This window comes from Arvicola amphibius, chromosome 5 (genome assembly GCF_903992535.2).
Source record: "Arvicola amphibius chromosome 5, mArvAmp1.2, whole genome shotgun sequence".
In the NCBI taxonomy this organism is placed as follows: domain Eukaryota; kingdom Metazoa; phylum Chordata; class Mammalia; order Rodentia; family Cricetidae; genus Arvicola; species Arvicola amphibius.
In genome coordinates, this window is record NC_052051.1 from 929,013 (window position 1) to 943,974 (window position 14,962).

Below are 14,962 nucleotides of genomic sequence, written 5' to 3' on the forward strand. Positions count from 1 at the left end.
CCCACGCGGGGCCGAGCGTGGCCTCCACCTACCCTCGGGGCCCGGTCCGCCCCCTCCTCCCGCCCGCTTCCTCCTCCCTCCCGTCCCTACCCCTCCTCCCCTCTCTCCGGCGGCTGAAGGCAGCAGGTCCGGGCGGGGCCGCGCCGCGGAGCCCACAACCTCGAGCTTCCGCCCCGCCGCCGCGCCCCGCGGGACAAGCTGCGGAGCCCGGCTTGGGGACGAGCGGCCGCGGCGCGGGGCATGAAGTTGGGCGCGCGCGGGTCTTGGAGCGGAGGCGCGGCACAGCTGGGAGCCGCCCGCGTCTAGAGCCCGTTCGGTGCGCCATGGAGCTCTGGGGACCCCGGGCGCCTCAGCCGCTGCTGCTACTGCTGCTGCTGTTGCTCTTAGGGGTCGGCCTCTTGCCTGGTAAGTTTCAAAACGCAGAACGTTTTTTTTTTTCTCCCGGGTCCTAGCATCTGGGATTCCCGGGCCAGGGGAGAGGAGGCCCCGGGCTGCGGTGCCAAGCCGCGGGTGCGCGCAACGGGATAGCCAGAGACTCCTCCACCCACTACAGCTCCGACGTCCTGCGGTGCTAGCTGAGCCAGTGAGGAAGGAATCAGCCTCCAAGTGCTGGGAGAGGGGGTTTGAGTGGAGGCGGGGGTGAGGCGGGGGGCGGGTGGTCTGGCTGCTTTCCGAGCTGAAACCAGAACCTCCAACTAGAATAGAGGTGGAGTCCACCTGGGAGGGAGGTTCCAGCCTGCCAAATCTCTCAGCCGACCGCCCCCATGTCTGCTCCTGGTTTGGGGATCGGCCTCTGCCCCTGGAGCTCCCACCCTATCCTTTCTGCCCCCCTCCCGCGCCGGCTCCCTCCACCTCTCATTTAAACGGACACCTTTCACCCTAACCCATCCAGGGGTTTCCGGAGGTTATTTAATCCCTGGCCTCCCCCACTGAGCAGTGAGGCTGTGCCTTACTGGTCCAAGGTACCAGGAAGAATGAGGTTGAGGGAGGAGGCTGTGGGGGTACTCTAGAGGACCCCTCCTGAGGAGTTGCTTTCAGGTAAGCAGGAGCCAGCAGACAGCAGAGGCTCCACTCCCTCTTCCCAACCCCCTCTTTAATGCAGCAACCCAGCAAATGGAGACAGGGAGGCCCCCTAGCCACATAGGGGACCGATGGAGAGAACACAGATGGGCTGCTGACTGGTGGAATGAGGGACCACCCTCTCCAGGCAGCAGTGTGGCGCTTATCCAGGGCATCTTGCGTCTGCCCTGAACTCCGGTCGCTAGTGGCCCTGAGGGTCTGCATTCGTTGTCAGGGTGGACACTAAAACCCAGGCAGCAGGACCACTCCTGTGGACAGCAGCTCAAGCACCACCCTTGCTGCTCCATGCACCTTCTGTCCCCATTCCCATGCGGCTGTCACTTCATGTCCTTTGTCTCTGCCGGTCAGGCGATAGGGCACTTCCATCCAGAGTGATTGTCTGCAGGGAAGTTGTACGCAATTCAGTGTTCACGCGGTCAGTTGCAGGAGGGCCTGACCCATTCTGAGGGCGCCGGAAAGGCTTCCTTGAGGAGAGTTGGGGAAATCAAGACAGCATTTCCAGGGTTCCTAAGGTGGAAGGTGATGTGGAAGAGGAACTGGAAGGCAAGAAAGACTGGTGGCATGGGGCTGGAGGGGCACCCTTTGTGGTCACCTGTCCCTAAACCTCCTGCCTCCCCCACAGCTAGCAGCCACATCGAGACCCGGGCCCATGCGGAGGAGCGACTCCTGAAGAGACTCTTCTCTGGCTACAACAAGTGGTCTCGGCCAGTAGCCAACATCTCAGATGTGGTCCTTGTCCGCTTCGGCCTGTCCATTGCTCAACTCATTGATGTGGTAGGTGTGGGGATGACCTGGTGTTGTATGGGACAATGGGATCACGCTGTAGGAGGTACTACCGTGAGACTCCATCTGACAGAAAAATGTCATCCTAGCTTCAGCGGGTACTCAGCACTGGGGAAGGGAGGTGGGCTCCATCGCTCTGGACCTGTTTCATTGGAAAGCTGTGGGAAGTGTCACCCTTCCAGTGGGCACTGTGGTACACTGGGGGCACATTGATTTCAGGCTGATCCCAGAGGCCACGGAGTACCAACCAACATGGAAAGTCGGGCTTGGGTGAATCTCGGACAGATCCTCTTTACCTGGCTGTGTTCATTTTCCCAGTGAGGGTCCAGGAAGATTTCGGGGGGGGGGGCTGTGTGAGCTAGGCAGTAGCCCCTGCTGCATGGGCTGGGGGCCCAAGGAGTCCCGGAGGAAGCACCAGAGACGAGGTCTTGACCCAGGGAAGTATACTGTAGGAGTCTGTCCTCATGTGAGGCTGAGATGTTCCTTATGGGTTGGGACCAGGCTTTAGGGAATGCAGCCAGGGGTTGGTACCACTCAAGGCTCTGCCCTTCAGACTGGGCCCAGCATGAGTTCTGTCTTGGCTGGAAGAAGGATGCTGGGAAGGCATAATCTTACCAGTGGGGTGTAGTGATGAGGCAGCGGGCTGCCTTCCGCTACCCGACTCCTGGCCGCCTGGCTAGCTTATGCCCCAAAATAATTACACTGAAACTGTATTCTTTTAAACACTGCGTGGCCCATTAGTTTCAGCCTCTTATTGACTAACTCTCACATTTTGCTTAACCCATTTCTAATAATCTGTGTAGTACCACAAGGTGGTGTCTTACAGGGAAAGATTCAGCATATCTGACCTGGTGGCTGGCTTCATGGCAACTGACCCAGAGAGGAGAGGCATGGCGATTGCCTGAAGCGTCCGACTAACTTCCCTTCTTCCCAGCATTCTGTTCTGTTTACTCCACCTATCTAAATCCTGCCCTATCAAAAAGCCAAGGCAGTTTCTTTATTAACCAGTGAGAGTCCTCCATCAGTGGGGCAGCCATAGGCCACTTGATTTAGTAAGCTTGAGAGCTCCACACTGGGTTTTGCTGGGTTCAGGGGCAGAGCCTGGATCCAAGGAGAGAGAGAGAGAGGGAGGAAGGGAGGGAGAGAGGGAGGGAGGGAGGGAGGGAGGGAGGGAGGGAGGGAGGGAGAGAGAGAGAGAGAGAGAGAGAGAGCGAGCGAGCTGCCCCTGCAGAGCCTTCTAGGAGGGATAGAAGGTAAAGGGGAGGACACGAAAGAGGCTACTGCCTTGCTTGAGTTCATACCCCAGTGTGAGTGTCCTAAAGGTCCACCCCACTCTCTGCTACAAGGGGAAGCGTTGGCTCGAGGCTGGCACTTATCATGTGTGGCTCTCAGCCTTTTCATGTGCTTACCTGACATGCACTAAGAGCAGCTATACCATCTTCGACAGAGCCAGCAACATCCCAGGGATCCAGCCTGATGGGATTGGACACAGAGACTCTTGCCAGTTGGCTCTATTCAGGGGTAGCCACTCAGATTTTCATCCTCAGGAGAGCCTAGCATTTGGCCCCTGCATGGTTCCTGCAGTGTCCCTGGCTGGGGGACATCAAGGACAGTGTAAGATGCACAGGCCCCTCATCCTTGCTGAGGTTTGCAAACACCGTTACAAAGTGGTGGCTGGCAGAAGCAGCTGTTGGCGGCAGCTCAAGGCTCTGGGTCTGCTACCACCAGGCGTGTCTAAGCCTGCCGAGCTCAGTCTCACGTTCTCTGCCTTGGGAGACACTGAGGCTCAGAGCAAACCCAGCACCAAAATGTCTCCAAGGGACCTGGCTCCCAGGCCTGACCTCTGTCCTAGATCTAGCTGAGGTCACGTGTAAACATGTATACACACGCATATAGATAGCTCCTGGGCCTGGTTGGAGGATGTCCCAAAGGCTCACCCTGCACCCTGCCAGGGATCTACCTTGACTTTGCTACAAAGGGGAATGCTGGCTCTAGGCAGGCTCTGTACATGTTGAAGGTTCATGACCACATTTGTGTAGAAAGGTCGGCCTTGTGTCCGGCCTACTCTTTCTTCCACTAGAGCCTGGGATCCAGGTGCCCCCATCCTAGTGCCCAGCTTGCTTGTGTCCCTTTGTGAGCTACTAGATCTACTATAGATGCCTCTCTGGGGTCTACACCCGGTAAGGGGGACTGCGTGCCTTGCTTGAGTTTATACCCAGTGCCCACTGCAGAGAAGGCTACAGAATCACTTTCCTAACCCAATGCTGAGTCCTTGTGAAATGTGTTCCAGATCTCTGTGACATCTATGGGATCCAAAGGCCCTGGAGTGTGACAGCCACATGGGGCTGGAAGGGATGCTTAGGGCAAGAAGACCCAGCCCGGCAACAGTCAAGTTTGTCCTGATGATTCTGGAGGCCCTGTGGGATGAAGCAAGCAGTGTTCCATTTCCAGCTTCCTTGGGTGTAGGTCAAGGTCATGCAGGGATGAGGTTGCTGCCGACTAGCCCATGTAAGCAGCAGGAGGAAGCCGCAGGCTGGACTGTGCTCTGCATCCCACCTTCTCTTCAGTGTCCTTCCAGGGAGGGGACTCACTCAGGCCACTGGGTGACCTTCCTAGGTGACTGCACTGGAGAGGACCCAGGCCTGGGGCTGGGCATTCAGGGGGTGCAACCTCCTCCCATTTTCTAGACTATAGTGATTTTTGTGGGGGCAGGAACATGATCTATTCTGAGGAAGACACTTTCTTGCTGGATGTCCTGGGAATCTCCTTGGTTAGGTCCCTGGAGGAGTCTGTTAGTCAGGCTTAGGCTGATGACAGAAAATGTTGGTCCGGTTTGGGACGCATGGTGCCCAGTAGCAGATGCTCTCTGACAAGGCCCAGTGCTGTTCCCCAGACTCTAGGCATGAGGTCTCAGACCCTTCCTGGGTGCTGAGTGGCTAGAAGGTATGACCGTGACTATGGCTGCCAGTCTGTCCCCACAGACATCTGTGCTTACACCAAGGCTTGCTCATTCTCCACAAGGGTCCTGTCTGCTTTAGGAACCGACTGGTCAGAACGTGGGTCTCCAACATGCTGTTCCTTACCAGATGGGCCCATTCCTGTGGCACAGAGGGGAAATAAACTTGGGGCAGCAACCGTAAGAGACCTCCCAGAGTAGTCTACATCTTCTCAGTCTGACTGGTTGTTGTATGGTGACCTTGAGGTGAAACCACCAGAATCTCTGCCACGACCTCCACCTTTGGAGGGTGGTTTTATCAAGATCTCCCTAACCTGTGGCTTTGATGGCCTTAGGAACAGCGACACGTGGATCCCATCTGCAGAGGGAGGAGGGACGGAGCCATGTGAGTGGACATGGCTGACATATTTCAGCCTGCAAGGAGCCTGGGGTCCATTTGAAGCTGAACTGATCCCCCATGTCTCTCTGGAAAAGTTCCAGAGTCTTTGTCTCCTCATCCTACCTCCCCTGAGGCTGCCATCCCAGGCTAGGTTGCCCTCAGGGCTGAGGCACTCCTTCTCTGCTGCAGGTCGGCCCTGGCTTGTCCGTGCCTTTGCTAGCTATGGATTGTAGATCTAGGCAGGGACATATCTGTCACTGAGGGGACCCTCAAGCTCCCTTCTCCCTTGTGCCCTAGGATGAGAAGAACCAGATGATGACAACAAATGTGTGGGTGAAGCAGGTGAGTGGGAGGCTCCCCACCTCTGCCCCCCACCCATAACCCCTCACACGTGGCTCTCCACCCTCCGCCCCATAACTCCCCTCACACACGGCTCTCTACCCTCTGCCCCTCCGCCCCATACCCCCTCACACGTGGCTCTCCACCCCCTCTCAGGAGTGCGGGTGAGTGGGGAGGGCTCCCCCGCCTCTGCCCTCCGCCCCATACCCCCTCACACGTGGCTCTCCACCCTCTGTCCCATACCCCCCTCACATGTGGCTCTCCACCCCCTCTCAGGAGTGCAGGTGAGTGGGGGAGCTCCCCTGCCTCTGCCCTCCGCCCCATACCCCCCTCCCATGGCTCTCTAACCTCCGCCCCATACCCCCTCACACGTGGCTCTCTACCCTCCGTCCCATACCCCCCTCACACGTGGCTCTCCACCCCCTCTCAGGAGTGCGGGTGAGTGGGACGGCTCCCCCGCCTCTGCCCTCTGCCCCATACCCCCCTCACACGTGGCTCTCTACCCTCCGCCCCATACCCCCTCACACGTGGCTCTCCACCCCCACTCAGGAGTGGTATGACTACAAGCTGCGCTGGGTCCCCGGTGACTACGAGAATGTTACCTCCATCCGCATCCCCTCCGAGCTCATCTGGAGGCCCGACATTGTACTCTACAACAAGTAAGCCTCGTGGGCCCTGGCAGGTGAGGTTAGGACCCAGCCCGACTAGGAAGCTGCTGGAAGCAAAGAGGAACCAGGCAAAGGGAGTGGAAACCCAAGGGGCTGGGTGTAGCCACCAGCACCCATTGTGGGGCTGGGGAGGGGTGGTACCCGCTGTGAGGTTCTTCTGTCTCCTGAGGGCAGGGAATGGATTGGATGCCCCCACCCCCACGGCAGTGACTGCGGGTCCCACCCCAGGCAGGTTTTCTTAACCCCTGCGGTGTACAAGTCACAGTCTGAAAGGCCAATGACTCGGGGGACTTTGGGAGTAGATGGAGAGGTAAAGAGAAGTGGGTGCTCTTGCACAGAACCTTGCCTCCGCTCTTCTTGGTCCCACCTTTGTGCTGTGCCCTACACTGAGCACCGAGCCGACGGACACTCTCAGCTCCTAAGCTCAGTTCACATCCCGTCGGCTCCTGGAAGCTGAAGTCTGCACAGAGACAAATGCAGTCAGCGGTGACAGGAAGGCAGGAGACGGGCATCCTCACACTTATTTTTCCCGGGGACCCTTACAGAGAGACCTGAGCTAGGAGCAGCTGGATTTCTGAGCTTAGTCTACGCAGGGTGATACGCTACTCCAGCTCCCATGGAGCTTGCAGACAAAGCAAACAGAAAGCCCTTCCACCCCCTAGTCCCAGCCATCTGCCCACAGCCCCCTCCAGGCCCTGGGGTGCCCATCTGACCTACAAATGCTCCCATTAGATTAAGAATGACTGAGATTTTATTTCCTCTTTCATTGAGCAGAGTACTAGTCACATCCTTGGCTTTTAGAAGGAGTTGTGGGTGTTTTCCCAAAATGTGTTATGGGTGGGTTTAAGAATGAGCAGATGGCAGGAACCATCAAGGTCTGTGATCCTTGCTCTTCCCTCAGAAAGGCTCTCTGTCTTCTGCACCTATCCAGTTGAACCTTGATCCCTGGAAGACTTCTAGCTACTGGGCCTTTCTGGGACCCACACTCTGCCTGTTCCACCCTTGAGCCCTAAGATCAAGTACTGAATCTACTCTGGGCAGCCTATTGGACCCATGGATTCCCTGGGCGGTACTGGGTAGGCAGAGGAGTAGGTGGGGGAGCCGATAAACAGCCCAGGACCAGGTTCCTGATGACGGGCACTCAGAAGTCTCCACTCCTACCAGGTTGTCTTTGTCTCTCTCCTACATGCTTGGACACATGCCAAAGCGACAGACCCCCTTTTCTCTGGGGCTAATATGAGAAGAACAAAGCAGCCAGAGCTACTACACAGAGTGCTGAACTCTGTGGACTTGGCTGTCATTTTCTCCACAACTGGGGCTTTGTGGGAGTGTCGTATGGAAACAGAACCAGAATCTAATGGAGGTGGCCTGCATTGCCCCCCTCAGAGACCTCCTCCCTCAGAGAGTACGCTTGGTACCTGTCTGCAAACACAAGCACAACAGCAACTTCAGAGGGATCCATCTGCACAGGCTTAGTTAGTTGCTCTGCCGAGCTCACACGGGGACCCAGGCCGGGCTGGGGAGAGCAGGGAGTGGTGAGCAGCACAGTTGGAGCCACAACAGCCTGAGCTATGAGTGCCAAGTCCCCAGTGTGTCTGAAGGGTGGGAAACCCAGACCCAGCAGCCAAGGCTGCAGATGGGAGTCACTAATTCAAGTGAGCCCTGAGGGCCCCTGCCGACCAGCTGGTTGCAGCCTTTCCTGCCTGCTCTGCAGAAAGTTGTCAAAGCAGAGGATCCACTCTCTTGCTGTGGGGGAATTTAAATTTGTGCCTGGAGTGCTGAGGCTTTGATTTTTGGAGAGATGGGACTGCGAGAAGGGAACCAACCCAAGCCTGGTTCCACACGGCCTGAAATATGCTGTGAGATCCACCCCCGTGTGCCCGGAGGGAACCTTGGCTTCTGTAGAAACCAGGCTGTGCACTGTGCAGCCTGGAGCCTTATTGGGGTGCATGTGTGCATCCTGAAGCCTTATTGGGGTGCATGTGTGCATCCTGAAGCCTTATTGGGGTGCATGTGTGCAGCCTGAAGCCTTATTGGGGTGCATGTGTGCAGCCTGAAGCCTTATTGGGGTGCATGTTGAGAGCAGCTTTTCCCATGTTTTCCATATGTAGCACAGCTGTGCCAGAGAAAACCAGTAGCATTGACCCAGGATGAGTTAACATGTAGGAGGGCCCAGGCTTGGCACCCACTGAGATCATGGAAGGCTCAGGTCTTCTGGACCTTGTGGATGGTGCTACAGGTGATTTTTTAATGAAGAAAGGACCAACCACGAAGGGTTCCAGGTGGCCACCAGGGGCTCTGGTCAGGACTTGAGAAGCTGTTCAGGGAAGGAGGGCCAGTTGGCTGATGAAATTCGGGGGACCTGGATTTCTCTGCCTAAGAACCTTGGAGGGCACTAGCCAATGAGCTGGGCCCGTGAATGGAGGTGGGAGAAGGGATGGACAGATGGGGCTGGGCACTTGGGAAATCAGAAGGTTCTGGAGCCTGTGGCTCAGGGCTACATTGTTTTATGAGTGGTGAGACCAAAGTGATTCATGCTGGTGCCATTAGTGAGAAGTTTAATCGTGCTTCAGGGAGCTCGTTAGCTATAAATCGAGGTTTCCCATCAGTGTTTCTGAGCTGAAGCTGGCAGGGTTTGCCCAAAAGGGTTAGTGCACTGTTGCTGACTCTGACGGCCTCTGAATGCTAATCCGGGGCCAAAGCGAATGGTCCGGGCGTGTAGAGACACCAAGGGCTGAAGAGTGCCACACTGCCGCCTGGATTCTACAGGCAAATATGAAATACGAGCAGTTCTGGGGAGGGTTGTGGAGGTAATCACGGTGAGAAGGGCTTCATGGAGCTGTTGTCCGGTGTCACCACATCCCAAGAATGGGTAAAATGAGGCACAGCATCACTGTCCGTGAAGCCCAGAGGTCAAGGCTGGAATTCTGGCCAAGAGAAGAGGCTTGAAGGACAGAAGACCCATGCTCCACTGCCCAACCTGGCAAACATCCCTCAAGGCAGAGAGAGAGGCAAGAAGCCAATAGTCAGGCACTAGAACCTGGATGAGGCAACTGGAGTCCTCACCCAGCCCGTGTACCATAGCCTATAGAGAGGGGGCCTCCAAATTCTTGGGGCCAAAGGAAAGGAGAGGACATCTATCCTGAGTGTGAGCCCTGTCCAGGGGGAAATTCAGAGGGGTACTTGTCCTGGAAGGCACCTTGAGCAGCTCTGCACTACCTCCATATGGATGAGATGGGCAGAGAGGTCTGCTGGCCCAGCAAGATTATCTGTTCACCAGGGCCCTATGAGAAGCTGCTTGGTATGAGACTTCCTTTTTCATAGGTGATGAGGAGGAAATCTTGCTTGTCCCACTCCCTGCGCTCCTGGGTCCAGCAGGCATCCATTCTTCTGAATCAGGCCTCTGGGCCCACTTGTCCTGTTCCTGCAGACACATGCTTCATACGCAGTGGGCTTGGTCCTGCAGGGATCAAGGGGATATCCATAGCACCTGCCGGGGCCAGTTGTGAGCTCCTGAACTGAAGGAGACAAGCACCTGCACCTCCCCTCAGTGCATGAGGTGCTCAGGTGATAACCATTATAATCCAAGGAGAAACTTCCATGGTGCCTCAGTCCTCAAAGGCACAGAGGTGACCCAGGCCCCTCTGCATGGAGAAGGTACAGATGCAAATTCACGGGGCAGTGGGTGTTCAGGAGAGAAGCCAGGAGTTTGGTTCCACCCCAAACCCCTCATGATAGTGGATAAGAGCTGTAACAGTAACTCCGCTCACTGGGTGAGCACCATGGTCTCGGGACCACATGGCACCTGACTCTTCTGGGGTGATAAGCTGAAGCACACAGGTGAGTGATGGCCCAGACCACATGACCACTATACATAATCCTGCACTCTTCATGGTAGCTGTTGGGGCTGTTGGTCAGGCTGTGAGCCTTTCTCTACAAGAATGTCTGTGGGTGTGGTGTAGGGATGGGCAGACCTCATTGCTCTCTCTCCCTCTTCCTGCCAGTGCGGACGGGGACTTTGCAGTCACCCACCTGACCAAAGCCCACCTGTTCTATGATGGGCGGGTACAGTGGACACCCCCGGCCATCTATAAGAGCTCCTGCAGCATCGATGTCACCTTCTTCCCCTTCGACCAGCAGAACTGTACCATGAAGTTTGGGTCCTGGACCTATGACAAGGCCAAGATTGACTTGGTGAGCATGCATAGCCGCGTGGACCAGCTGGACTTCTGGGAGAGTGGGGAGTGGGTCATTGTGGATGCCGTGGGCACCTACAACACCAGGAAGTATGAATGCTGCGCCGAGATCTACCCTGACATCACCTACGCCTTCATCATCCGCCGGCTGCCACTGTTCTACACCATCAACCTCATCATCCCGTGCCTGCTCATCTCCTGCCTCACCGTGCTGGTCTTCTACCTGCCCTCCGAGTGTGGCGAGAAGGTCACCCTGTGCATCTCGGTGCTGCTCTCGCTCACCGTCTTCCTGCTGCTCATCACGGAGATCATCCCGTCCACCTCGCTGGTCATCCCGCTCATTGGTGAGTACCTGCTCTTCACCATGATCTTCGTCACCCTCTCCATCGTCATCACGGTCTTCGTGCTCAACGTACACCACCGCTCACCGCGCACGCACACCATGCCTGCCTGGGTGCGCAGAGTCTTCCTGGACATCGTGCCGCGCCTCCTCTTCATGAAGCGCCCGTCTGTGGTCAAAGACAACTGCCGGAGACTTATCGAGTCCATGCACAAGATGGCCAATGCCCCTCGTTTCTGGCCAGAGCCGGAGGGTGAGCCCGGCGTCTTGAGTGACATTCGAAACCGAGGCCTGTCATCCGCCCCATCTTTCTGCAACCCTCTGAACACTCCAGCTGAAGCCCAGCCTACATGCAAGTCACCCTCTCACAAGGTCCCTGATTTGCAGATATCAGAGGTGAAGAAGACCAGTCCCTGTCCATCACCTGGCCCCTGCCACGCACCCAACAGCACCAGGGTCCCGACGCTTGACAAAGCCAGGTCCCTGAGTGTCCAGCACGTGCCCAGCTCCCAGGAAACGGCAGAGGGTGGCATCCGCTGCCGGTCTCGGAGTATCCAGTACTGTGTTTCTCGAGATGGCGCTGTCTCCCTGGCTGACAGCCAGCCAACTGCCTCCCCTGCCTCCCTGAAGGCCCATCCATCCCAGCTTCCACTGTCCGACCAGGCCTCTCCATGCAAGTGCACATGCAAAGAACCATCTCCCGTGTCTCCAGTCACTGTGCTCAAGGCCCGAGGCACCAAACCACGCCCCCAGCACCTCCCCCTGTCACCAGCCCTGACACGGGCAGTGGAGGGTGTCCAGTACATTGCAGACCACCTCAAGGCAGAAGACACAGACTTCTCGGTAAGTCCTGGCCAACGGCTATGCATGGGAGGTGCCCCTGGCCCAAACAGGATGTGATGTCCAGTGTTTTCCATAAATGATCCAGAAACCAAGGGCCCAAACAAATGCTGCACAGCTGAGGGTATGGGGTCTCTGCCTAGCATCCTTACAGACCCCTAGGCCGAGTTGGGCTTAGGCGAGACCCTATCAGTGGGGAGTAAGCTGAGGTGCTTCATTCAGGTGCCAGGACTTATGACCCCTGGCGAGCAGTGGTTGAGAGGCTGCTTCTAGCACCTGCCATCCCAACATTCAGAAGGTCTTCCTTTGAAGTCTTCAGACTGTTACTGGCTGCTTGGAATTCCTGGGTGACAGGCTCATCCCACACTAGTCTTCCCCAAAATTCAGTGGAACTGTTGCTTCTGCTGCCGCTGCCCAAGAACAGGTCTGCCTTGAGCTTCTATGGTAGAAGGTGGTCCTCTGAACACTAGGAAGGTTGAGAGGGATAGAGAAGAGAATGGGCTACCGGGAACCACACCCCACACCCGCTCCATCAGTCCCTTGGAGGGGTGAGCACATAATGCTGCCACGCTGCAAGGCCCTCAGGAACCTGGAGATAGGAAGCCAGTGCTCAGCCAGCCGACCCCCATGCGTTCTCATGCTCCAAGCTGTGGCTCTCCAGAGGCCTGAGAAAGAGTGGTTATCTTGCTCCATAGGTGTTGGCCTCCCGCACTTCTCACAGAGTGCAGCTCTAATGAGCTGTTGGGCTGAGCAGCAGTGCCAGCTCTGTCTGCCCTTGCCACCAGGGCATTGTGGGTAGGTTCATCTCCCCTTTCACATTTCTCCGACTGTAGCACGTAAGGGTCTCCGGGACTGGAGTGTGGGCTCAGATGATGCTGAGATGCAGGAGTCCTGGTGCCAGGCAAGCTGTTTTCCCAGATCTGACTGTACCTGTGAGAATCAGAGTCTCAGCCAGAGGTCGGGTGAAGAGGTCATCAGGGGAAGTCCTGTCCTGGCCAACCTCTGCTGTGTCACCTAAAATGTCTATGGCATCTGACCTTTACACTGACCTTGCCCTGAGCTGGCATTTGCCACTGTCCCTCCTGGGATGTCGGTTTTGTTGGCTTCTGCTCATCTTCCTACCCAACCTGGGACTTGCCTGTTGTCTACTCCTAGATGTCTGTGGTTTGTCTTCTGGAGCTGCTAAGCCCTGGAAAGAAAGGAGGCTGGTGCCTTACATCCCAGGAGTGGGTCTCTGCTCCTAGAATCACCCCCACTGAGTCTCAGGGACTCATGAAGTCATTCTGGTGGTCTCTGGAGTATTCTGGACCTAAGAGACCTGTCTGGAGAGAAATTTTGGTTCTGGGGCTATGTCTTGTTACAGCTCTTGGGTAGAAAAAGAGATCCAGGCATGAACTGGAGTGAGGCCATGAGGGAGGATGGATGTGGCGAGTTTAACTGAAATCCTCCTGAAACCATCCCCAGCATAGTCCTGTAGCTGGAGTTCCTGACTTCCCCCATCTCCACTGGCCTACTGCAGCTGCCTGACCTGCTTCCGGGCCTGGGAAGCTCTCTGACTTGGTAGGAACAGGACAACAGGTCATGACTGTGGTGTTTCATCTTTGAAGGTTTGGTCCCAGGCACAGGAAGGGACAGAGGGACACTAAGCACCATTTACTCTGAAGAGCCCTTTGAGGGGGTTTTTATTTAGGAAAGATCTGTTCGGTCTAAAGTTTTCAAAGTGAACATGTCTGTTTACTTTTGGCTTAGCCCATCAGGACACCTGTGATCTCTGTGAAAACGAGGTAGGTGCCCTTGCTTCTGCCCTCTTCTCCAACTCAGCCCGCTCGGGGTCTGCTTGCCGTGGCGTATTCCCTGGTGGTCACATGTGCGCAGGCCCTACTAGACTAGTGACACCCTCACAGGACGGTGAAGGTAAGGGTGGTGGTATAACAGCCACGCTACCTGAAGCACAAGGCTAGAGCTGCAGGGAGAATTGTCTTCAATGCCATGCTAGTTCCCAGGCCTAGCTAGACCCAGGCATCAGTCCTTTGAGTCTTCGCTTCTGGGAACAGCTTGAGGAAGTGGCTTCCTTGCATCAGCCCCCGGCATAAAGAGCTCACACCGTGGGATCCGAGGAACCAGTAGTCATCTGCACTGTTCTCACCCCGTGTGCGTGCATCGTCCAGTGAAGTGGACTCAGATGGTGGACGTACACACTGTGCTTTGTGTGCTTGTGGTCACTGTCCCCGACCCTCCTTCCTCCATGGAACATCTCCTGGTATCATTGCCTCCACCCAGTGTGTGGGCAGCTGCCCATGTAAGAGGTGGGTGTGGAGAGCCAGGGCCAGGCCAGAGGCAGGTGTGGACTTAACCCTTGCTTTGGGAAGCTTTTGCTTTTGGCCACGGTGGGATGGCCTTGGTGATCAGTCCATTACCCAGCCTGTTCCTAGCCCTTACCTTCTGGTCTAGGACACATGGCTGACATCTCCCTGGGATCCACTTTCTTTTTAAAGTTACTTAAATTTTATGTTATCTGGTATGGGTGTTTTGATTACATGTATATCTGTGCACCGGATGCATACCTGGTGCCAGCAGATCCCAGAAGAGGATGTCGGATTCCCCTGAAACTGGAGTTATGGATGGTTGTGAGCCACCATGTGGATGCTTGGAATTGAACCCATGACCTTTTGAAGAGTAGCCAGTGCTTTTAACCACTGAGCCATCTCTCCAGCCCCTGAGATCCACTTCTGACATCTGCACTGTGGGAAGGTAGACTCGATCTCAGTGGTGCTACCCAGCTTTAGCAAATTTAAAACAAACTTCACCCTGAAGTCATGGACCCTGTGTTTGTCCAAAGCATGCCCAAACAGCATCCCTTTGAGCGTAGGTAGCCTGCTAAGCAGGCAAGACCAGCTGGGATACAGCATGCACCCCAAGTCTCTTGTGGCAGTGTGAACTACCAGAAAGCTCCAATGAGTCCAAATTCAAAGACCCCACACACACAGCCTCAGATATGGGCTCTGTAGATGCCCAACCCACCCCGTATGATGTCTCCCTGGGCTCTGTCCTGTAGCAGCTGCTCTGCCCCAGCAGATTCTCTCACTGGACATTACGTGCTCCTTCCCCACTTGTCACCTGCCACAGGGGTATGTGCAGATGTGTGTCCGATGGGATGAATATGCAGAAGCTGCGACTCACAGTTCCAGGTTCCAGAAGTTTCTCTGGCTGCCTGTGGGATCTGAGCGATCTCATGGCCCGTGTCTGTGTTTGCAGGTGAAGGAGGATTGGAAGTACGTAGCCATGGTCATCGATCGGATCTTCCTCTGGATGTTCATCATCGTCTGCCTACTGGGCACTGTGGGCCTCTTCCTGCCCCCTTGGCTGGCTGGTATGATCTAG

At 56.0% G+C, this 14,962-nt stretch overlaps 1 protein-coding gene across 1 annotated transcript; it reads left to right on the forward strand.

The window, feature by feature from the left end:
- Window positions 1-323: 323 nt before the first annotated feature.
- Window positions 324-14,962, forward strand: Chrna4 (cholinergic receptor nicotinic alpha 4 subunit). Its single transcript, XM_038330882.1, has 6 exons — window positions 324-405; window positions 1,703-1,854; window positions 5,496-5,540; window positions 6,087-6,196; window positions 10,210-11,584; window positions 14,837-14,962. Exons 1-6 carry the CDS (start codon window positions 324-326, stop codon window positions 14,960-14,962), a joined length of 1,890 nt encoding a protein of 629 aa, XP_038186810.1.

Coding starts and splice junctions, on each gene's coding strand:
- Chrna4 (XM_038330882.1), top strand. CDS start 324: ATGGAGCTCTGGGGACCCCGGGCGCCTCAGCCGCTGCTGCTACTGCTG. Junction 406..1,702: donor AGGGGTCGGCCTCTTGCCTG/GTAAGTTTCAAA, acceptor CCTCCCCCACAG/CTAGCAGCCACATCGAGACC. Junction 5,541..6,086: donor CAAATGTGTGGGTGAAGCAG/GTGAGTGGGAGG, acceptor ACCCCCACTCAG/GAGTGGTATGACTACAAGCT.